General features: G+C 43.2%; 1 protein-coding gene across 1 annotated transcript in view; it reads right to left on the reverse strand.

Annotated features, from left to right (window-relative positions):
• Window positions 1-764: 764 nt before the first annotated feature.
• PLEKHG7 (pleckstrin homology domain containing, family G (with RhoGef domain) member 7) overlaps window positions 765-24,257 on the reverse strand; it is a 26,699-nt gene continuing 3,206 nt past the window's right edge. Inside the window, exons 3-13 of the mRNA XM_009321362.1 lie at window positions 23,302-23,451; window positions 21,292-21,387; window positions 18,938-19,033; window positions 17,524-17,637; window positions 15,696-15,870; window positions 13,618-13,733; window positions 12,725-12,818; window positions 9,279-9,358; window positions 7,769-7,928; window positions 3,769-3,866; window positions 765-1,045 (exon numbers count right to left, since the gene is read on the reverse strand). Of these exons, the coding sequence (XP_009319637.1) occupies window positions 938-1,045; window positions 3,769-3,866; window positions 7,769-7,928; window positions 9,279-9,358; window positions 12,725-12,818; window positions 13,618-13,733; window positions 15,696-15,870; window positions 17,524-17,637; window positions 18,938-19,033; window positions 21,292-21,387; window positions 23,302-23,451 (1,287 nt within the window). The 3' untranslated portion in view covers window positions 765-937. The remainder of the gene's footprint in view (window positions 1,046-3,768; window positions 3,867-7,768; window positions 7,929-9,278; window positions 9,359-12,724; window positions 12,819-13,617; window positions 13,734-15,695; window positions 15,871-17,523; window positions 17,638-18,937; window positions 19,034-21,291; window positions 21,388-23,301; window positions 23,452-24,257) is intronic.

A 24,257-nucleotide genomic window follows, 5' to 3' on the forward strand; every position in this document is an offset into this window, starting at 1 on the left:
CGTGGTAGTAACCTGCACGAATGTTGTGACAAGCAGTTTCAGGCTGTTCTGTGGGTATCTTCCAGTACGTCAAAAAGAGGGAAAGATAAAATGATTAACAGGGGCACACTTCTGCGACGTGGACCACACATCTGGGATAGCAGTGAAGTATTGAATGGTTTAATGCAAAAGGAACACTCAAGTTTGTGAAGCAAACTTGAACTTTAAAGGCTTAAATGGATGTAAACAATGCATAATGACAGATCTGCTGTTAATAAAGTGGTGAAAAAGCTCAGGTAAAAAAAAATCCCAATAAAGCAGGGCATCATTGCACTTTTGTTCTTTCTTTTTATATATGCTGTAGCATCTCTAATTTAACTGAATGTTATATGTAATGACGTCCTTTTTCAAAGAAACTTAATCTCATTTTAAAAATTAATGGGGAGTCAACACAACATATACTTTTACTGATCTGCCTCCACAAGCTCAATCTTAATGCAAAAAACATCTTGTGATGTTATAGTTTAGTAGGTAGAGAGGCATAACTATCAGGAGCTATGGCTACACAATTTTAATTTCATGAAATTTATTAATACAGTTTGAATGATCTCGGAATAACTCTTCTAGGCTTTTCTGGTGAATGAGTTCTCTTCACCAACATAGGTTTTTTTTTCCCCTGTCCTGCTTTCTAGGAAATGACAAGCTGTATTAAAGCTTCCCTGGATGGCAAGAGCCTTCCCCTAGCTGAAGCAAAGGAGCATCTAAGAGCAATACATTTAATGCATGGCTCATTTTCCCCCTCCAATTTATTCCTACACCCTGTGGTCAAAACTCCTCGCTTCTGTCTAGTCAAGTCAGAAATCTGTTAGCTTCAGAAACTTAAGGCGTGCTGCAAAAAATAACTGTGTTATCACCACAACAGTCTTCCACTGGTTCTGTCGGTGCTGTGCTGACATTATTATATTTCAGAGGATTCAGCTGGGAAGCAGAAAGCGGTGCTTTTCTTGGTTTCATGTTGCGTGGTGTAATTGGAGATTGCTGTTTCTATCTGTGACATCCATGTTTTCTGTAATAAGAAAAAATAATTTGTAAACCAAGACAATCTAAAAAAGTTCCAGTAATTCGGATACATAAACACCCAGAGCCTTTAGTTTTATTTAGCCTTTCTTCAGGCCCATGCTCAAAATTCCTGAAGTAAACGTGAATTATCCCAGAACTGAGACTCTCCCAGTTGCTCATGCCACTACACGGTGCTGGAGTCTGTGTCTGGGGCCAGGGGTTTCTAGTGAAGGTTTCCTTTTTGGTTGGAAGGTAGGATTTTAATGCTCTGCTTGCTTGTAATGGTGACGTTTGCTGCAGGCTATTTCACCTGTTTTTGTGTAATATTTATTAGTTTAATGCTGTCCCTGCAGTTTGGACTCCCTGTTTCTCTGATTCAGACAGCCCCAGTGCTATCAGCATCACAGATTCTGTCCCCCTCCAAGATCTGTCATGTGCTGTCACATGAATTTCAGTTTCTAGCATCGCACTGGCAGCATTCACCTCTATATCTGTTGTCATCCAGGTATGAGGGCAGGGGGTGATGGCTGGAGAGATGGATTTAAAATACGTAACTTCCTTCTCTTTGTGCTAGTCCAGATGGTCTGGGTTGCAGAAGCTGAGTTGTCTCTAAATTGCTATGATTAGACATTACAAATTAGTTGGCAGCAATACGAGCTTAAGGTCTAGCTGTGCTTCTCACATCCCAGGATTTTTATTTTGCCCGGTCAGGGGCTGCTCTCCCTGCTGTAACGCATGTAGAGACACTGAGCTTTGATGTAAAGAGTGGAAATGCATGAGAAGAGGCAGCCTGTTCTACTTCATGCTATGCTGGGATTCGTGAATTTTGTTATTGACCCATCTGCTTGTTTCTTGTGTGTGTTTACACCCTGAACGAGTTAAAAACATGGCTTTGAAAAATAGAAATCTGGAGAGAGAAATTGGATGACCTACAGGTTTAAGGAGTCCCAGCAGAGGACGTGGGAAGAGTCTGCACGTGCAGGCTGTATGTGCCTGGCAGAGCACAGAGCCTGGCTTTGGCATGGGGCGGTTGCTCTGGCCCCTCTGGAGCTGCTGGCAGAGGAGGGTCCGATGCGCAGCATGGTGGTGGTTACACAGGGGTTTGCCAGGCAGTAAGGGACCCACAGGAGGCAGGATTTAAATTGTTGAGCTTTTCAAGGCTCAGGGAGGAGAGCAGGGGACAGGGAGAAGGGAACAGAGGGCGGGACGGTGGTATGAGTGGGATGAGCAGCATATTTCAGGTCTGTGTTTTCACGTGTCTGCTGAGTATTGGGTCTCCGAGAGAGAGGTGGGAGTGGGGCAAGGGAGGGATTCGCTGCATCTACGTTCACTGCGTTGTGTGTGCTCGCCATGCAGTCGGTAGAGCACAGTATGGCAGCGAGAGGCAGGCGGGCAGGGTGAGCTTGGGCTTTGCAAGGGAGCCGAGGCAGACACTTCACAAAAATCAGGAGATCTAAGAGGCAGCTCGCAACGTAATAGCCCTCTGCTTGGGACGAGTCAACGAGAATATGAGACGTACGGCTTCATTCAGTTTGCTGTCTCCGTTTTGATATAGCTTAGCTAGCTCGAGGCCCTGGTCTGACGGTCCTCACCAGTATCAATCTTAGCCAGGTCATCTTCCTTTCTGCCTTGCAGAATCACGTCAGCTAAACCCATGAGCTCATCTTGGCTAGCAAAGTTTCTTTAAAAAATACATTGATCGTGCTGAGATTGGGCTTCTTGGGAGCTGAAATAAGGTATTTCACTTTATCCAACTGGTGCTGGAAAGTCTACCTTTCTTAGGGCTCAGAGTGCCTAAAGTCAACAAAATGCGGTAATGCCACCACATCCAAGTGAAAAGAACCTTTCACTGCAGGATTTTCTCCTTTGGTAAACTGGACTTGGGAGACATTGAGAAGATGGTAGCCAGCTGGTGTGAAGGCAGCTTTGGAAGGGAAAGGTAATATTTCAATAACAGGAGAAGGTAATGACTTCTTGAGTAGATACCTGTAGTGGATACCTATTCCAAGTACCAACCAGTGACTTGGAAATGGAAAGAATTCACTCATTGCTTTTCCCTGAAAAGTCTATCTACTGCAATTTACTTTTAAGAATTAGTATTAGTGGTAGTCAAATTTCTGTGCATTAGGTATCTGAGAATGAAATTCAACTTGCAGGAGAAAAAAATACTTCTGTGAAGTGCCTACCGCACTTTCAGATGTTATATACAGCACTGTTACTAGAAATGTGATGTGGTGTGAAAATGAGGGGTAAATTTATATAACAGTGGAATTAATCATACCATCTGTTCAATCTGAAATTGCAAGATGTGTGTCGTGCATAGATGAGCATGATACAGTTTTCTGATCTGAGTACTACTGCATATGAGTTGGGTGCGGGGGGTGTGTGTTTTGGTTGACTTCTCTGGGGGGGCTGACCGTCTTCATTTCTGTGACACAAGAAATGGCTTTTTTTTTTTTTTAGCAATCGGAAATGATAATGTTTTTCAACAAGAATATGACCTGCTATCAACCCTCTTACAAAATTGGTATGTGTTCAACAGCAAAAATTCTGTAACAAATGTGTGAGCCAGAACACTGGGGTGTTATTTTGGTTTGGTTTGGTTTTGGTCAAATGTCACAACTGTAATAGATTCTCAGCACAGCACGGCCACTTTTAGGCTGAGATCTTCCTTTAGGGAAAGCATAGTTGTGTAATTAGAGAAGAAAAAAAAAAAGCTGTGCTACTTACCTTGGCAGTCTCTGTCTGAGCTTGTAGTAAGAAGACTGCTATGCACTGACGATACCTATTTTCGTGCTGTATTAGGAAAGCATTTCGCAGGCTGAAGACTGTGGAAAAAATATGGAGAAATGATATAAATTCCCTTGTGCAGCTGTCAGTCCAATTTTGTATCACATTGTCTCGTTATAATTGCAGAAATGATATGTGTAATCATCTTTTCTGATTCTTAATAGGGCAATGCACCCTGATAGGGTTAGTTTTTTGTTGTGCGGGAAGCTTTGTTATTTCAAAAAGTTAATTCTGCTTGCATTTGTTTTATTTTAATTACTTTATCATTGTGCAGCTAAGGTGCTTTTGAGTCTAGCTGAGGATCATTACGAGAAGTTTCCATTCAAAGTGGACTAAATCATACCTGAAGTTAGAGAAAAATATCAAAAATTAAAGATAAGGCCCCATTTTTATTTTATTTCAAACAGGTCCATATGACGGCTGCTACGTAGGGAAGTGGCTGCACTTGGGCTGATGGTGGGTTTGGGCTCTCCCTGGGGCATGTGCATGAGCTGGCGCTGCTGCCCAGGGTGCCCCCGGTCGGCTGCTGGCAGCAATGTCTCGCAGGGCCGGGCATGTTGCCAGCAGCCCTTCGGTTCCTGCCAAACTTCTGCGGAAGTTAATCGGTGACTCTGGGTATGACAGCAGCATCTCCTGGGTCCTGCAGATGACTTCGGGCATTATGGGGCAGGTTTCCCTGCAAGGGGACAAACCGGCATCAACGTCGCATGTCTGGAGTGAAGGGGTAGCTTAAGTCTGCTACGAAGGAAGTTTGGGGGAAGAGGAGGAGGAAGCATCTTCAGGTAGCCAAAACCCTGCAGCAGATGGCAGGCGTGCTTGGGTGGACTGTTTGTGGCAGGGAGGTGGGCACAGTAACCTGTTATAATGCACTGGATTCACGTGGCGTTGCTTTTTTTAGCTGGAGTTGACGTTGCTGTAAACGAAGCAATGGTGAACGAGGTGCGGGATTGCCTCCCCGCGAGCGGTGGCCCTAAGCGGAGCGCTGCTCCTGAACCCACACAGCCCGAGGAGAGCGCAGATCTTGAGCTGCCAAGACAAGGCAGCATTTTTCTGAGTCTACTACAGTTGACATATCTTTTTGATAAACTTATCTAGTTCATGTAGTTTGCTGTGAAGCCTTGTACTATGTAGAATATCTTGCTGCTGCGTAATGCTTCTTGTCCAAGCATTTCCAAGTGTTCTACAGTCAGACCTCTAAATGTTTCTGGAAGATAGTGTCCTATAATCCTAGTTTTATAGAAAAGGAAAGTGGAGCACAGACTGGTTAAATTACTGCAGCAAATCAGTTAGCAGCAGCAATTTGTAGCAGCTGAGGGGGTATGTTTCAGAACTCATGCCTTCTGTCTGTCTGTGGTCAATGGGAAATACAACTTTACAGTTCTAAAAATGTATTTTCTGGGCAATGCTTGGCATCGGGCTCTCAGTAATGCTTTTTAAAAGAAATTCTGTGGCTGTAAAGATTACCAGTCTTTGATATAGTGACATACCAGTGGGTCTGGCCCCTTCAAACTTGGTGTAAAGCATTAATAGTGGAGCAATAATAAGTAACTGCAAAAATTAAATCCAGAGCAGAATGTTAAAAGGAAAGCAATTTCCTAATCAGAAAGTAAGTTGCTGCTTACGATCTTCAGAGATGGGTTCCTACTATTACACTTACATGTAAAGTTACATCTCTTGTACAAGGTCCTGGCATTTGCAGATAGTTCTGCTTTTAGGGTAGCTTCCCAGTGTTATGAGCACACCATTATCTCTCTTATCCTTTCACTGATACGTAGCAGGCTTTGGGCTAGAATTATCCTGTATAATTATCAGCCTCCTGCCTGCTGCCAAAAGGGTATTTCTATGACATTGCAATATATATGTTTTTTTCTAGTCCTTGTATTGAGGTATTTTTCTTTCTAAAGTGAGATCAACCCTCAGCAAACTAATGGATGCAAAAGTACTTGTTAGATCAAAAATCAGAGTTTCATTTTTGATTAACGTGGTGGATCACTACAAGTCACATGCTGCCCTTTCTAAGAACATGCTAACTAATCTTTTACTGCCACCAGTAGTAAGAGTCTCCCTGAGACTGCAAATAAATTGGCAGCATTCCCCAAGGTCACACATTCCTGACAATATTTAATCTCTTCTTTTTTTTTTTTCTTTTTTCCTGCAAAGGGACATTTTCCATTGGCAGTGGAAGTTTTGCTTATTTTACACAAGATAGTGGAAATCTGAACTGCAAGGTCCCTCTTGTAATTTTTCTCACTATTTTTATCGTACCCCGCTCCAAGGGGTCCTGTATTAGGATGGGGCTTCCAAAGTGTTACAAACCTATGGGTAGGTAACGGAGACTGCCATAGCTACAGCTGTAATGAAGCTGGCAGGAATATATGGGAGAGAAATCGGGCAATGAGGTCCAGAGTGCAGGGAAGGGCCATGACCAGTGGCCCAAGCCTGGGCTGGGATGCAGCAGGTAACTTTGTCTACGCTGCTGGTTGCAGCTGGATCATGGGGATAGAAGGACCCTGGTTGGAAATGTCTGAATGTAGGAAATGCTGTCTTGGAAAAAAAATCCAAAAATCTTATTCCTACGTCCATTAATGGCTTTTATGCCCAATCTTGTATGTGCAAACTGGAGGGTGGTTGCACCGCCCTTTCCAGCACCCTGAAGGTGTCGACCTTGCAGCTAGTCTGGGCTTAGGCGGGAACGTGGGGCTGCCCTCCCCTCCACCCTGCAGGCGAGAGGTGGTGGCTGCATTTGCTTCATTTCTGCAGGGTTGGTAGGGTGACTCATTAGGCAGACAGACGATGCCTGGAGCACATTTAAAAAAAGGTTATTCTTCTCTGTGTTCATCCCCTTATCTCATCTTTAGTCATTCGCCTTTTATTGCCTACCTTTAGTTCCTATCAGCATTGATGCTGAAAGCTAATTACTCTGGGTGAATGTATTTCAAAGTTATTTTACGGGCTCTATGTTTATTTTCCATATCTATTGATTTCCTACAGAGCACTCTAGCTCCCTGAGCTTTTCCTCCCAGTCTTTAGGATTAGGATGCCTGACAGGCCCTGGAGCCCAGAGATTTGCATTTCTCTAATTTCTCCTTGGTATAGGAGGCTCCTGGGATCTGGGCAGTGTTAGACTGAGGTGTGTGAGAGCCTGCATCTCAGACCGAAGGGAGGCCTGATTTTTCATGCCCGCTCTCTCACCCCAGCTCTGATTTGGTGACTCCAGGGACGTTGTTTTGGCAGGGTAAGGCTGGTCACTCTCTGTGCAGGTCAGTCCTCCTCCCCTCCTCACCCAAGGACACAGCACCAGGTGTTATTGGGGCAATTTCCCCTGGCGATGCGTTTGGATGTCTGTGAGCGAGGAAGCATTGACGTATGGTGGGTAATTTCCATCCTTCAATAGCTGGTAGGGAGGTGAGTAGGAGCAGCAGCAGGAGGTAAATCTCCTCTCCAGCCCCCTCGAGAATTGCTGCTGCACACGTGTGGGGACACCCAGGAGAGCAGTGTGCTGGGGTGTTGGGCAGTGGCACAACTGAAAAAATGCTGCATAACTACTACGGAATTGAAAATGTACTTGGGAAAGAGGCAGGGTGTTTGACAGAGCGTATTAGGATGGTTAGGGCAAGGAAATACTTGGTTCGTGAGAAAGAAGTCATTGGAGTCTTGATACCTCCTTTGGGGTGAATGGATAATATCTGACAGTCGCTGGTGTGTACGTGAAAGTCACTGTTAGAGGCAGGGGGACACGGAGTGTAACGTCTGTGTTAGCAGGTCATGCCTCACAGTAAGAGCAGAGCTGTGAAGCCAAACAGTGCTGAGGCACCAGCGTTTGCACTCCAGGCATCTGGGGGTGGTTTGTGGGCAAACAGCGTCTTATCCTTACACTGCCGTGTACGCAATGCATTGAAGTGGTATTTATGAAGAGGTTCAAATGCATGTGGGCACGTACCTGTAACGTGGACAGGGTCAACGTTTTTCAGTATCAATCTGTCTAGCGGGATGGGCTGGTCTAGGACCGTGCAAAACCCACCCTCTCTTATGAAGGACTGCAGCTCAGGAGTGAGGGAAGGACAGACAGGGATTAAGCCGGCGTCTGAGCCCCCGTATTTCTGGGAATAGAAAATGAAGTTGGTTAGCTGGTTGTCTGCCATCTGCTCATGAAGTATAGGCACTAAACAGCCCTAAATTATGTGTTTTCTCTTATCAAAGGTACTCAGGCAGCTTATTTGCCTGAAGAACCTCAGAAAAATTCATCGGTACCTGGGGTTCTCCTGCAAGGTCACACTTTGTACTAAAAAACCACAAGAGAAATGCAATACAAATCCACGGGCAGAAAACAGTCAAAGGTGTTCAAAGGTCTTTTTTTCCTCCCCTTTCCCCCCCGCCCCTCCTTCTTTTAATAGCAGGACTTTTTCTCCATTCCTTGGAGGTGCAATTCCCTGTCTCCCCGTGCGCACTTGCAGAACACACAATTGCTGGGGCTCCAGACGAGTTGCAGCCCCTCACAGAAGGTTCATCAACACACGTACGTGGGGCAACCCTCAAAGAGACTTGCCTGTGGGCACCAGGCCTCTTGAATCCCTACTCCCTTCATTCCTCCCCCTCTATGGGATGGTGCTGCTGTTCTACCATCTCTCACTGCGTGCCTTCTCTATCTCCTACAAAGGCAGAACAGGTACTTCTTTAAAAGAAACCAAGAAGAATTTAAATCAGACACAAACTACTTGAGGTTTAGCACAGGTCCGCTTAGCATTAATTTAAATCATCTTCATAAACTTAATTAGCTAGATACACTCCTACACTGAAGCTTTAGGAATTTCAGGTCATCCAGTCCTTTTTTTTGGTGCCTAAATACAGATATTTATCATCTATAGAACTCTCTCTATAGCATCTTTCATCAATAAAAATTTTCTTAAGAAGAGTCATTATATCTCCATTTTAAACTAGGGGAAATCAGGGCAAAGAGAGGACAGATAAAACGAGCTGTGTTGGAACTGAGAATAAAGCCAACCTTCCATCTATTTTAGTATTTCCCTGTTTTCTCCCCCTCCCCCCCTTTTTTTTTTTTCAATTCTTTCCAACAGTTCTGATATCTCTGGGATAAAAATTTCTCAGGTTGCTGGACTGAGTCATGAGGGGAGCATTAGAAAACTTATTATATTCTTGAAACTTTTCTGAGCTTTAGGAATCCAGCTCATCAGAACACCACCAGGAAAATATTAAGGTCTTGTAATGTAAATTCTGTCATAGTATTCCTGTAACATACTGAGCCTAGAAGCAGGGTTTTGAATCAGTGTTATGGTTTGCTATTAGCATAAGGAAGTATCACCCGTCCTTCATGCCGATTAGTCGTCTTGTGCTTTGGAAGATTGATCTAACAACAAAAATAAATTCAAAGTATTTACCAAGGTAAAAAAAACATAACAACCGCAACCATGTATATCTCTATCCATTATTACCTTTTTGTTACGTTTAGTTTTGGTAATTAATAGGAAATCATCGAATAGGAAGAGGTAGACGTCAAGAAGTCTTGTGCTTTCTGAGGAGGAAAACAAAAAAAATCAGTATGATGGTGTGATTATTTTAAGGAATTGCTACTTCTAAGATGAGGCACATCTATGACTCACTGCATCTTACAAAATGCTTTTAACAGAGAAGCATGGTTTCCAACATAGTAAACAACTACTCATGCCCTAGTCTGCACTCTCAAATGCAGCACTTAAAAAATCTTGTGTCTCTTGATGATTTTGGCTACTAATACTTGTACCTTGTAGCAGCTACCTCATTATGAAAAAACAACTACTTGCCTGCCAGGAAAAGTGACCTGGATCACCTGGAGTACCTACAAATACAACAATCAGCATGCTATAAATTAGCAAATCTTACCTGGTAAACAGTGAACCTTCTGAAAATGGCAGAGGTAAAGGAATAGGGAAGTGCCACCTTTTCCTTGTACCTTTAAATACTGGTATGCTGCACTCTTCACAGGCTTTTGCAGCGACAAAATGTTAATTGATAGCATTGCAAAAGCCTTTCAAAAACTACACAAAATAGTGTTGGCTTAGCTTTTCTTCCTAGCTTAGAGGTCATGAGGATGTGAGGAGTATAACAACAAATGCCTGTGAGAATGTTTCAAAGTCTTTCAGGTTGATCTCCAAGCCATGTGGAAGGTTCAGGTGGTATTATAATAAATAATAGGGAGCAATTTAACAAAAGCAAGAGTAATTTTTTAAGCAACTTTTTGCAGGAAACCTGGACTGTCTATTGGATTTGCAGAGTTTGGTCCTTTGATCTCTTCCTTGTTTATGGCTCCTCCTATCCTTTTCCATGAATCTTTCTTTAATTTCCCTTTTTGGTCCCAACTTGCTGTCCTATTTCACTTCCAGAATCGCCTCCTTTATCTGCTGCAGGCTTTATCCTTTATAATCTGTCCTCTGGCTACTCTGTACCAATGGGGCATCTCTGGGTGTGAAAAGTAGGCATGAAATGCCCAGCTACTCTTCACAGCAAATGGGGTTGGTCAGAGCTATCCAGGCAATCTTGCAGGATCCTAAAATACTTTTTTGAGTGTTTGGTTCTGAAAGGTTTGGCTTGAAAACTTCTTGTCTCATTAATGTTGCACAAAGCGACATCAGTAACTACTGAAAATTAAAATTCTAACTAGGTCATGGATCAGCCAGCTGCATGGAGAATACAGAAACTACCATGAGGACCTTCTTACGTGCCACTGGAGATTCAGAAGACTACAGACAAACAAGTTAGTGTGTATCAGACATCTTATAAAAACTACCCTTCTGTAAGTTTCTATGAAGTCAGAAACTTCATAGAGGGTTCTCCACAGCATCTCTTGTACAGCAATAGGCTTTTGTGGGTGTTACACAGGAAAGAATTATTTGTTGTAAACTTTGTCTACTGCTGTGGACAAACTTTTCTGTTTGATTTATACTGTGTTCACAGTCATTGAATGGCATCAGCTGCAAGGAACCTCTGGAGGTCTCTGGTCCAACCCACTGCTCCAAGCAGGCCAAGCTAGAGCAGGTTGTTCAGTCAAGTTTTGAGTATGTCCAGGAAAGGAGAGACTGCAACCTCTCTGGTCCCCTGTACCAATATTTGACCACCCTCATTGTTAACAAGTTTTTCCAACTATCTAATGGGGGAATACCCCATGCTGCAACTTGCAGTTATGTTCATCCTTTCTGTGTGCAACTCCAAGATGCCTTTAGCTCCATCTGCCTTAAACCAGCCATTAGGCAGTTGAAGACAGCAGTAATGTCTTCCCTGAGCCTTCTCTTCCTACATCTGAACAAACCCACTTCTCTCAGCTGCTCCTATTCTCAGTTACAGGATTACAAAAAACCCCATGCAACTGTGGTTTCAGTGATCTCAGTTTCATCCAAACAAGCGCAGTTCACCTTAACACCGAATTTGTGTGAGTCTGTTCAGAGTGGTGACTTCAGGATATGCTTCTTTCTGTTGTGAGGCATTATATTTGGCTTGTGATTTCATTTTTGTCTTGAAAGATATTTCATTCAGACAAGTGACCAAATGCCAGGCACTTTTATATTGCAGATTGCAGGCAGCTCTCTGTCTTGATGGGCAAGAGTTATGCTTACATCTCCTTCTCCATTTTCTAATTACATATTGCAGAAAGAAATGTGGCCACCCAATGGCCACCCTTACCTCCTGCATTGGGAGCTCATGTCTCATCAAGAGAGCAATGAGTGCAGAGGAAAGCTTTGTCAGGAGAGGACTCGGTGGCTTTCTTTCTCCTCTGCCCACCCCCCCCTAAACATCAGCAGCAACCTTTTCTTCTGCTCTCCATATCCCTGCTGTTGTGCCGCCTTCTCTGCTACTATAATTCTCCTCACATGGGAGGGAAAACAAAAAAACTGAAAAATGGACTGTGTCCCTTTTGCTGCTCCCTTTATAACAGTAATAATGGTGGTGGGAGACAGAAAGTGTTGCGTGCTTGTTCTCTTCACCTCTGCTCCTGAGGAGGTGGTGAAGGAAATGTAAGACATGGGCTGCGCTCGTTTCTGTCAAACCATTGCTATAGCCCTGCAGCCACCATGGCACGCAGCTTCCAGCATCTTTTCAGCTGATTGTCTTTTCCAAACTGCCCAGGCTCTGCTTCCTGCTCGTGCAAGGAGAAAATTCTCCTCTCCTGTGCAGGTGGAGATTCTGCAGTAGCTCCCCAGCAGGCAACCTCTGCCCTGCCACAAAGTGGTGCCTGTGTGTCTGGAGATGTGAGTCTCCACTCTGCCAGGGTGATAGACAGCTGCGAGCAGTGTTGTAGAAATCAACATGCTTGCGTGGGACCACTGTGCTACCTGTGGAGTTAATGGCATGTTGTATGAGTACTCTGTTCCCATAAAAAGGGAAGCCACCCGGCAGGATAACACCTTCTTGTTCCAAGGTATCCATCAAAACAGCAGTCTTGGAGATGAAGTATGAAATAAAAATAAGAAAAACCTCTGGACTTTCCAGTAATTTTCAATGAAACACATAGCAGATATGGTGCCAGAGAGGTGAGGTATGTTGACATCGGTCCCCGGGCACGTAGGGCACCTTGTATAGGACAGTCTAAACTTCCCGTTTTCCTCTTGCCGCATTCTTGAACGTGACAGTAAAACGCTCTCTTTGAGAGGCAGGCGTTGGCCAGTCAAGCTGATTTCTTCAGCATCTGGCAGACTGAATATCCAGATGTGACAATAAACAATCATGCAGATTACTCATCCTTTTGGCGGTTTGGCTGTTTCTCGGTCTCTCTCTGACAAGCTGTACATTTGCTTTTTCTTTCCCGCACCTGCCCAAATACTGTTGCAGAGGTTCATTCTGGACCTGCCATAACAAAATATGATTCTGTTAAGCTAACGCCTGATACCAGGACATTTAGGGATGTTACCTGCTATGGTTAGTCTCCCTTCATGTAGCAGAAGTCTGTTCGCTGAAGACAAAATGTTTTCACTGCTGTTTTCTCTTAAGCTTTGCTTCAAACACTTGACCCAAAAAAGAGAGAGAGAGAGAAAATGGGGAATCTTGCATATCTGGTGATGAACTAGGAGGCAATCAGCAGTTAAACTGAGCACACGTTTGCTTTTACCTCAGGCTAAATACATCACGCAGCTAATGACTGAGCATGGCTGAGTTTCTTCAGCAGTGCTATTGCTTAAATGTGTTTACGCTTTTGAAATGTTAAGTTGGGTTTTTCTTTTCTGGAGTGAGTTTAATGGTTTTTGCAGCCCTGCACGTGAACAGACATAATCCTTGAGGTGAGACCCACTTGATGATGTTACCATAATGCTGCTTAAAGTCTATCTGTATGGGTAAGGGAGTAACCGCAGCAGAAAGGTGCACGTGTTCCCAGGTATGCTGCGTAATTTTTTGTAATGCTATTTAAATGTAAATAGAAATTTCTTTGGCTCAGCTTGAGGAGTGAGAGAGGCAAATAATTTCTACTTCGTATCCTTATAAACAGGTAGTAATACTTAGATCTATCCCATTTCATTCTGCCCCCTAAAAGCAAACACTGGAGAGTCCTCCTGGGTCATATGATCGTACTCTCTTGGATGCTAGCTGAGAGCAACCCATGCTGCCATCCAAGGCATGGTGCACAGCCTGCGTGTTCAGCTACGCTGTTTGCAGTGCTCAGGCTGCAGCTGCTCCTGTCAGAGCAGAGCCATCCCCAGTAACTAAAATATAGACAATCAGACAATCGGCCAACTTAGACCATGCTATAAAGATAGATAGGAAACTAAACCTTCCTTAAGGAAAAATGCCCTTTAAAGAACCGCTTACCTCTGGGACAAAGAATCTCTTGTCACGATCCCAGACCTGAGGCCAAATTATGACCTCCTGCAGCTGCCTGAACTTCTGAAAGTTGTCCAACCACTTGACTTTACCTTCCAGATCCCCTGAAATATGTGAAACATCAGTTACTGCCAAGTCTGGCAAAACCAGTCCTGTTTCTAGAAGATGCTGAATACTTCCAGTGGAAGCCAAAGCACCTCCCGTGTGAAGCCCCAGGTGAAATCTTGGCTGCATTGTGAAAAATGCCTAAACTCCTCTTAGGTCAGCAGAGCCAGAATTTAAAACCATGCATTCAAACATGCTTAAATTCACTGCTAAATGAAAAGGTTGTGTTTACTAATCTGACTGGGGAACAGGGGGAATCATATAAAACTCAATTAAACAGTAATCTTAAATAGTTCTTTAAAAAACAATCCTGCCTTTCTAAACTGTCTCAGGTAGTGAGAGGAAAATAATTTTCATTATATACAGCCTGGTCAAAAGACTGTTGAAAGTAATGAGAATTAATTTTGGGGGAAGTGGTGCCAGAGGTGACTGAAGTATTTAACTGGGATGGGGGCGCCTCAGAATGTGAAAAATGGGGACTAAGTCTTTGCTGATTCAGGGTCATTATGAGGAAAACTTTAATGGACCTGCAACTTAAATTCCAAGTTTTTGTGTTGAGTAATATTGCAATTAACGGTTCCAGACACACACGCACACATACACTAGAAGGGGAATGCTGGGGCTGCAACTGTTCCTTATGTCACTGATTCACTGATCAAAAAATGAAGGCAGATCTTTGTCAGGTGTCTGTGAATAAAAAGGGCTCACCCCTCTATCTTTGGTTTCCTTGATCCAAAGGTATCTAAACTCTGGAAGGACCTATTTCTTTGCCAGTAGTATTCCCCAGATATCCCATGGTCTTTTGGGGCCATACCTTCTGCTGTCCTCCCAGCAGAAGTCCCCAGACTAGTGACAAAACCATCTTATTTTCCTATGGGACCCGTTCTGTGCTGAAAAGCGTGCTCCTTGTGTCCCATTAGGCTGGACTCCTCGTAAGACTTGGCAAGAAGAGAAAGAACCTGAGTCTCTCTTTTAGGTGGTAGTTCTGTCATTGGAGTTTTTACCCAAGAAGAAGGAGCCCCAGATTTACTTATCTCTAGAAGACATTAACTCTCTCTCTGCCTCATCTCCCAAGGAGATGTTTGAGCCTTCAGCCTCCAGGATGGGGAGAAGGATGGCAACAGAGAGCGAGCCACCATGCTGGGTGGCTCAAGGCCCTGGTGTGCTGCTGGTGAGGACGGAGCGCTGCCTGGCACCTCTCCTGCCAAGACTGGCAGGATAAGTGTTTTGCTGATGCACTGTCTTGTCTTTGATTTCAGTGGGGGCTGCATGAGGCCTTTGGGGAATAAACCTATCTGCTGATGTACTATATGACCATAAGACACTTAGAGATGCATTTATAGCTTCCCGAACAAGACTGAATTAATAAATTATTTAGAACTAATAAATTATTTACTTAAAAAAAAAAAAGCAGGGAAAAAAATAAAAATATTCCTGGACCAACCCCTTCTTTTTCCACAATAGCTAGACAAAATCTGTAGCTGAGATAGCTCTTCAGCTACTTTACATGGTAGGACCCTGTCACTTAGTGAAAGGTCGCTGACATAATATTCCCCTTGTGAGTGCAATTTTATCCTATTAAGGATTAGCCCCAACAAATCCTCCCTAGACATAAATCCAACTCAAAGACGTCTTTGTTTGAGGTCTTTCTTGATTTGTTCCCATTTGTGATCTGCTCTTAATTGTTTGCATGTCACTGCAGACGATTCTGAGCAAATACAAGTGACTCACTGATTTGGGAGTCCTGTGACCTTGCTCAGAGAGGCTTTGACAGCACAAGGGTGGCACCAATCATTTCATACAGAATGAGGAAGGGCTCAGGACTGTAGAAAGGCATGCACATCCTAATTGCATCTCTGCAGGGAGACTGGACCCATTCATACTCAAAGGACATGCACAAAAAGACCACATTACTTGCTAATTGTTAATTGCACACTTGACTTTTAACCTTAGCTACTTACGTATGGACTTTTCCACCTTCTCTTTAAGTGACCAGATAAAGTCTTTCTCTGTTTCATCAGTGCTCCTCTTCCAGATGTTGCTAAGGAGGAGGGGATAGCGTGTCAGTCGATGCAAAGGAGCGACCAGCAGCTCGGGCAGATGCAGCCTCTTGCACTGTTCGTTTTGTTCACACCACTGCTGAAGACAAGGAAAACCTGCCTTAGGCCTCAGCTTGTTCCCTGGCAGGGAGGTAGCAAACAGTTTTCTGCATCATCAGCTGACTGTAATGAGACAGGGACTAATTAAAGATGAACTTCTCACACAGTAAGTGCACGGGCAGTGTAAAGGCTCTCTAGAGGGGGAATTGTGTCGCTCCTCCAGATTCACTTTCTGCATTGTTGCTTCCCGTTTCAGATGCTGTGGCCATGTTAGCAGATCAAGCGGTGTTCTTCTTTATCTGCCATTTTAATTTCATCAGGAAAACCTCAGTTACATTTGAGGGCCACCTTATGCTGTAGGGTCACCTGCTACTTCTCACTGGGTAACTGTTTCCTAGGTGTGAGTGTATGGAAATCCTTGTCAGGGAGCAAGTGATGTGAAACTCCCAGGCCCTAAAAACTGCAGAGTTTGGCTGCTACAAAGAGGTGTCCTCCCAGTTTTGGGCTGCCTGTGAGAAAAGCCCACTTCTTCAGGTTTCTCATTCTAAGCCTGTGATGTTGAAGATCAGTCTTTTACAGGACACACTGGTCTGCTAATGACAAGTTAGAAAGAGCAGAACCCTGTCCCTGGGAGCCCCACCGCTGCACTGGCTGGAGTTGTTGCTTCAGGCAGATGCAGTGTTGGCAGACAGAACCTGCTCTAATGCTGTAACTTTACAAAGACACCACTGATAGCTCTTTCCAGCCTTAGAGGGAAGTAAATGCTCACTTACTGGTAGTGGTTTGATACCAAGTTCTACATTTGCTTTATCTATGGTTAAGCAAAACCTGTCAGAGGAACTAAAACACTGCCACTGCAGAGGGGTTGCTTGCTGTTCTATCCAGGATGTTGCTTCCTCCCTGTGGGCACATGGGTCAGTAAACACCCGTGAGCGAGGAGAACATCCCAGCTTTCTTGCCAGGGCTCAGCAAAACCCACCCCGCTCTCTCATCGTGGGCTCCCAAGACACATGAAAGCACTGACATGCTCCTGAATTTCTACTCCCGTTGTTTTGGCTTGTATCATATACTCCTTTCCTTAAGCAGAAGGAAGCCATCATACGCTTCTCCAGTTTTGAGGTTTGTGTATGTCACTGCCGATGTGGCATAGCGTAGAGGCTGGGGGCTGTTTTGTACTCAGCGAATGTGAGCCCTGTCATCTGCTAAAGCACATAATACCCTACATACTGTGTTCCAACCCAGCATCTAAACCAAGCTGATATGCAGGACACGTATCAAGGTAAAACACTTGAGAGAGATTTTACAATGTGGCTTGATTTTTGTTTCTTTTTTTCTGTAACCATCTCACTTTGTTAAGGTGGAGGTCACCAACTCAAGGGATTATGTGCAAAACATCTGAATGATAGAGGCTGGCAGTACATATTTTCTGCCTGCAAAAACGCAGCCAGTTGTTTCCTTTTGGCTTCCTCCTCTTGCCTGTTCTAAATTACAAGTATGGACTTTCACATGTGCAGGGGAACATACGCTCAGAAGGGTAACTTCATATCTATGATACCCTCTGCAGTTCAAAAAATCTGTGTGAAATGCTATCTACACAGTTTTGCTTCCAATGAACTTTCCTAGTCTGCTGTTAAAATCCTGTCATAAGGCAGGAAGGCTGAAGACAACAACAACCAAACCATCACTTTACTTTCAGGTAGATGCCGAAATCTTCTCTCTGTCTCAGGTTTTCCAAGTAGAAGACAGCGGAGGTATAATTAAGGCAATAAATCTGGTGTGTCTGGCAGAGGTCACCCTGGAAAAACTGCAGAAAAGACTTGGAAACTTATCAAGAAAGAAAAATGTCATGACAAAGGGAGGAACAACAGTTTTGGTTTTGTAATGTGCATTTTACCTGAGATTTCCTCATACCTAGGAAAATAGTGGAAGGGGGAAAGGGGGAGTTAAAAAAGTAAAGGGCAAGTTAAAAAGTAGTAAAAGTGGTAAAGCAGTAAAAAACCCACAACAGTGCTCAAGGAATGCATGGGAGCACAGTTCTAACAGCTCTGAAGAGGTGTGAAGCATTCTTAGACTTTGTTCTCATTAGAAATAAATGATGTGAAATTCATGTAGAAGCTGAAGATAAAAGCAACTATCTATGCAACAGCTTTACGTGGGCTCATATAGCATGTCACTTTATATCCGAGTGTGTTAGCTCTTGGAAAGGTTTAATGCCATCAGTGATAAAACTCATTTTTGTCTGAGATTTTGTCTGTCTCACATGAACATTATAGATAAGAACGCCTGGAGTCAGAGGTAATGGGGGTCAGAAGCCGAGCTCTAGCCTCCCTTTCCCTTTTTAAAATCCTAACCCCAAGGTAGGGTCTGTTTTAGTATTTTCCCAGAAGTTTTCTAATGGCTTCTACTGCTGGGGAAAGTTCAGGTCCATGAATTGATTTTCTGCCTGTATTAATATTTCCAACTTTTCAGTCATTGGGAAGTTGTGCAGGAAACAGAGCCTCTGGAGACTGCTGTTTGGACAACTGCCTTGTTTACCATGCAGACTGCCTGAAAGTGTTGCAGGGCAGTGCTTGGCAGCGGCAGGGCAGCTGTGTCTGTGCCTCTCTCTTGCTTAGCCAACACAGGCCGAAGTGCAAGAGGTATTTCAGTCCCATTGAGCTCTTAATTAAGCACTTAAATACACTTGTGGGTCTGGTCCATGGACTAAAGGAAGGGTCTATGCGATGGAGTGGAAGGAGGCAGGGAACATCCAGCGATGGGGCTCGGGTCTGGTCTCAGGGAAACATCTTCCATAGAGTGAGAAGCTCGCCTCTGCCAGTGGCAAAGTCTCTTCAAGGTCTGGGCTACTGTTCCCCAGGAAGGGAAAATCTTTCCACACTTTGTTCCACACACAGAGCACCTTTCCACGATCGCCTCAAACATGCCAATGAATAAAAAGAAAAACAGCCGGCAGACAGGAGATGCTTGGGGCTGAAACCAAATTGCCTGTGACAGATGGCATGTCCTTGACGGACTTGATTGCCCTAAAGCACCTGCGTGCTATGATAAATGGTCTGCTGCAAGGACCTGCTGAAATTAAGCAAGAATACTTCTAATTATGTTACCTTTCTGAGTATGGAGCTGAAATCCGTAGGAGATTCTGACTTGCTGACATGCTCCTTCACAGTTTCAAAAAAAGTTTTCAGAAAACGGAGACTTATCTAAGTAAGGGAAAAAAAAGGAGAAATTAGCATCAGTGATCTTCTGAAGTTAAATTTAAAACAACCTTATTTCCCATCCCTGGTCTCTTCAAAGGCTCCAAGCCTAATGGGGTGCCTATACTTATCTCCCTGACATTGCCAGAATTAGCTTCAGAATTATGTCCAGAGTGCTTTAATTGGTCAGAAGCTAAAACAAATCTATACAAATACCCACTTACGTCATGATAATGCCATATGACAAAAGCTTTGAAACAAGATTAGTTATTCCATTTAAACTTATTTTAGGGTAGCAGCTGTATTTAACATGAATTGACATGAAAAATTACAATGGATGAATGGCATCTACTGGAAAACACTGATTGTGTATGACAGAGCTGTGACAATTAAGGAAGTCTTCATGGTCACTTGAAGAAGATACCGTCTTTCATAGTTTGAGTTTGTTTCATGATATTGGAGATGACAGAAATGTCTATCAAATACTATAAAAAGTCACATATTCCCCATAAGTTAACTTTATATGTTTGCACTGGATTCAAGGGTGCCCACGCTGTCAGTGGGTGAAAGCCTGCTCCTAAGCCCACGCTTGCCTCCTGAACACACTTTGCACACAAATTCATGACCACGCTCAGCTTTAGGCCAAATTTTAGGCCAGAAGGGAACATCATCCTCTGTGATGTTGCTATGAACTGCTGTTGTAACTGCACAGACTTCTTTGTTTGGTGTATTTATGGGGGCAGGGTTGCTTATAGGATGATGCTTTTCTTTCATTTTGACAAGGGTGCATTTTACACCTTTTACAGCATGCATTTTTTCATGGATTCAGCCTGCTGTCAAGAAGAAATGCATGCTGCAAAACGCATGGAAAAAAGCATAAAAGGCATTCATTTGGCAGCTACTTTCTCCTACATTTGATCACTATTTTATATACAAATATGCATAATAGTCATTTATCATCCTCATTAATAAGGACAACAAAATTAGAAAACAAAATAGAAAATGTATTAAAGATAATTCTCTCAAGACACAACCAAGCTCCAAGCTTTTGTGGTCGCTAAATGGCACACAGCAATATACTCCACTTCCTTTGAACAAGAACAAAGGAATCAGCAACCACACATCCACTAAACTCTAGTAGTTGGCTGCATATATGGTCTTAGCCCACAACAAGCGCAAGGTGAAACACATCAGCTAAAAATCTCTTTCCTTGTATCTCCAAACCTGCTCAGGTGGTCACTCACAGCAGCTCACCTGGTGTGTGGTCAGTCACTGAGCAGAGGTGACTTGCTTATGTGTTTGAGCTCTGGCTAATTGTCCCTACTCTGAAGAGCTTCCCCGCTTTTCTTGTTTTGGCTAAAAAGGGAGATGTTATCTGTTAAGGCAGGGGAATTACAATAAGGGAAAGAACTTGAAGTAAGCAGCTGGTTTAGGTCTTGTGAGCAGTCATTCAACTTATGCAGCTGAAGAGCCCCTTCCAAAATTCACTTTGCTGTTAAGGGTGAGGCATACTGTAAAAGAGCTCTCAAGCTAAGAAAACCTTCTGATTTGCTTCTGAAGTTATGTAAAAGCTATTTTGGGCTTATGGGTTCCTTTAACTTTCAGGAGCTGAAAATGGTCTCTCAGCAACTGGCCACAAGCAGCAAAGAGCTGGAGCACATCGCAGCCAAGCCTCGTGGTCTCCCTCCTCCTGGAAGCTGGAGGGTAAATAGCACATGAACACCGAGCAACCAGTCTGTGTGGGAGATATCCTTCCACCCACACCGAGGGAAACCCCAGCTGGAGAGGGGTGATCATAATTTTGTTTTAACTTGCTCTACCAGAGTGGCATAGTAGATAGCAAAGTCTTTGTGCCCATCTGTTTGTGAAAGGAAACTTGTTATTGCAGTTATTTTGCCATTCTTACTGATTTGCTGTAAGGATTGTGCAGTCGGAGTTTATCTTCACAAATCCTTTTAAAAGGATGCTGTTTATGAGAATTAGTCTCAAAGTCGTGTTTACTTCAGAAATAACTGCCAAATGAGCTCTCCTCCGTGTTCAAATGCCTGTTTATCTTTTGCTGGAGGCACATGAGAATAATTTGCACTGGGGAAATTTGACCCCTACTGATATACCAAACAGAAATGAAGGAAAAACTAATTATTTGAACCAAGTTCCAAATGTGAGCATTGAAACTGAATAGAAGCTTTATGGATAGTTTCTTGTCTCCTTTTATTGGGCTGGTTGATTTCTGATCTCAGTAAGACTTTTAGTTTTTTACTCACCTTGTTTAACTCCTCTAAGTTTGCAAAAAGTCTCCACAAATCCACATCCAAGAGAAATTCATTACTCTGGAGGTATTTGAGAGTGTTCATAAATATCTTTAAACACAAAACAAATCCATGTTATTTACTATTTGTGCCAATCTCCCCCTCCCCCCCCCAAAAAAACATTTTTGCTTTTTATTTTCTAGAACATGTTTGCATTGTAATTCTCATGAAATGATCATTTGATTTGGGGAGGGCAGAAGATGACACTTTGAGAAATTTTTCCTGACCTGCCTGAAGGCTAAATATTGGGCTTTGTGCGAGGAGGAGGGTATGAGTGATGTCTCCGGGGTGTCTCTGTGGCTGCCATGGAGGCAGCTATGTCCCTGCTGCGCTCTCTGGCAGAAGAGGGGCAACTGAGCCCCCTGCAGATCCATGTGAAGGAATTAATAACATCAGAGCTATAGTTACAGATTTCTATGACCTTTCTAAATGCTTTCCTTCCTACCCCATGCATCTGCTGCTATAGAAGTTGTTTAGAGTTACTATGGGGAAAAAAAATATTGTTGGAACAGCATAAGTAGAGGGCTCATGAAGGTTTTTAATCTCTTTGGACTGTTTTATTAACCTGTATTGAGTGAAAACTGCATGTGTATTTATTGGCTGTTTAAGGTCTTATATCATTTAAGCTCTGATGGTGGTCTTGGAGCTGTGCTGAATCCGACCTAAACCTGAAAAAGGCTTGAAAAATGTAGATTACCGGGTAGAATTTTTTGTATATGTGTGAAAAGCATTAATGAAAAAACCCATCACCCAGGTGCCAAGACTGAAGAGCTAGTGAGAGTGTTTGCTTAGCCTTGTGTAATTCTTCAGTTGCCGTGAACAGTTGACCTGAGAGCTTAAAGGGGATTTACGGTGGTCTTAAAGTTCCCTGTGGAGATTCATTGAAATCAGTGGAATATTTCTATACTGGGAAGAACTTAGAGTAGCAGGTATCTGTAAAACCGTCTACCCAAATTCAATGGGTTCTTTCTTTGGCAGGAGAGTTTGGGAAGCTGGCATGGACTGAGAAGTTTATCATTCATGGGTCACGGCAACCATGACATTTATCTTCTCAGAAGAAAGAGTCTAGAAGGAAGGACACTTCCATCCTGCCTTGGACCTATAGCTGGTCCTGTTGTTCCCCTTCATCTCCCTTCCTGTTCTGCCCCACCAAGGAGGAATTCAACCCACTCCTGTATTCCCTTTACTTTGCAGTACTTCTTGTACTGCCTAGGCTAAATTTTCAGCAACATGGAAAATGTTTCACTAATCTTTTTCCTTTGACTAATAAGAAAACAGAAATTGTCTGCGCAGAATAAGAGAAAAAAATGATAGGAAGATATTTAGGGAAGCTTCTATCCTTTTAAGTGCATACAACTAACTTTTGATGTGTGATGAATGTAAATAGTGCAGCTATTCTTGTAACAGTGTGTAGTATTCTTGTCCATACTTCAAAGCTCTTAGAATTCACCAGGATGGAGGCAATTTGGATTTTTTTGGGAGAGTTGTTTTTTAGTTTGCTTGGTTTTTTGTAATATTAGAACTACAGGTCTGCTGAATTCTGAGGTTTTCATGCTCTAGTCAGGATAATCTAATCACAGCTCTATAGGAAGTTAAATGAAGAGTATAATGTTACAGACTAGTGGTAGAGAAATATCCAGTATAGTCAATGGGAGAGTGGCTTCAGTTCAGAGCTAGTGAAAGGAATAGTGGAATATCAGCTGAAATTACTGGAAGGATCTGCAATCAGATGGTGTTTACAAAGCACTAGAAAGTGATGTCAAGAAGAAAAGATGCCATCAAGAAAATAAAAACCAAAGGGAATTGTGGAAAAAGGATGAGCAGGCAAGATGGGAGAAAAACCGAACGCTTAAGTCATTCCCCCATAGACACCCAATGAGAGGTTACAGGTGGCTGTATGTCTGCCGTGCTGACAGCAGGGCAAATAATGTTTCATTATTTTTGAGAAATGAAATCTGAAGTTACCATCTTGAGAACCAGCAAATGATCCAGAAAGTAAGTGCATTCACTTGTGAAAAGTTCCCACACTGCTGCTTCTTTTTTCACTTCTAACCGGTAGTTGACATCTTTCTGCTCAGTCTGTTGTGCCTTTATAAATTCATGCCAAGATTTACTCTATTGATTGAAGAAGAAAGAAAACCACTGACTGTTGCATCAACTGCTTCCAACCTTATGAAGAGAGTCTATGATCTATTTGCCCATGTAAAGATCCTGGCTGCCAGTATTAGTGATTCTTCTGAAAGCTTAAAGATTCCTTTAAAAAGATTAAAAAACCTGACATTTTCCTCCAAAATATTTATAATATAAACACACTGAATTGAAAGTAACACAGTGTGATAGTCTATGTTTGTAGGATGCTGTATCAAAAAATAGTGGGCAGCTTGTAATGCTAAGGAATTTAATCTGTCATGCTGCTACTGCTACTGGAAAGCAGGGATGGATGATAGCTTCCTATTTTCCAGATGGTAAAATCAAGGTACCAAAAGACTAGGTCTTCATAGGTACTTGGATATTGTTTTGTTTAGTCCTAAGGTGGCCACTATCACCTTCCTGACCTGCTACAAGGTCAGATGTTCACATATAAGTTAGGCACTGACAGAGTCTTCAACAACCAAGTCTATGGGGAACGGCATATAACAGCCTGCTGTGAGCAGCAAAAGGTTTACTTTGGAGGCGGGATGGTGTCAGGTGTGGGTTATCTGAATATCACCCTGGTAGCCCAAGCTTGGTGTTTCTATGGCTAGGGGGCCCTGGAGGCCAGGAGCCTTGTTTATCTGGCAGACAGGCTTGGATGGGATTTCTGCAGCTGAACCTTGGTGTTGGCACTGGCCTCTCCGTGGCAGCCTCTGAACGCACACCTAAGGCAGCAGTGGGGGTGACCCAGCCCCATTTGGCATCTCTGTGATGCCACAATTTCTTTC

The sequence above is a fragment of the Pygoscelis adeliae genome, unplaced genomic scaffold (genome assembly GCF_000699105.1).
Source record: "Pygoscelis adeliae isolate BGI_AS28 unplaced genomic scaffold, ASM69910v1 Scaffold232, whole genome shotgun sequence".
NCBI classification, from domain to species: Eukaryota; Metazoa; Chordata; class Aves; order Sphenisciformes; family Spheniscidae; genus Pygoscelis; species Pygoscelis adeliae.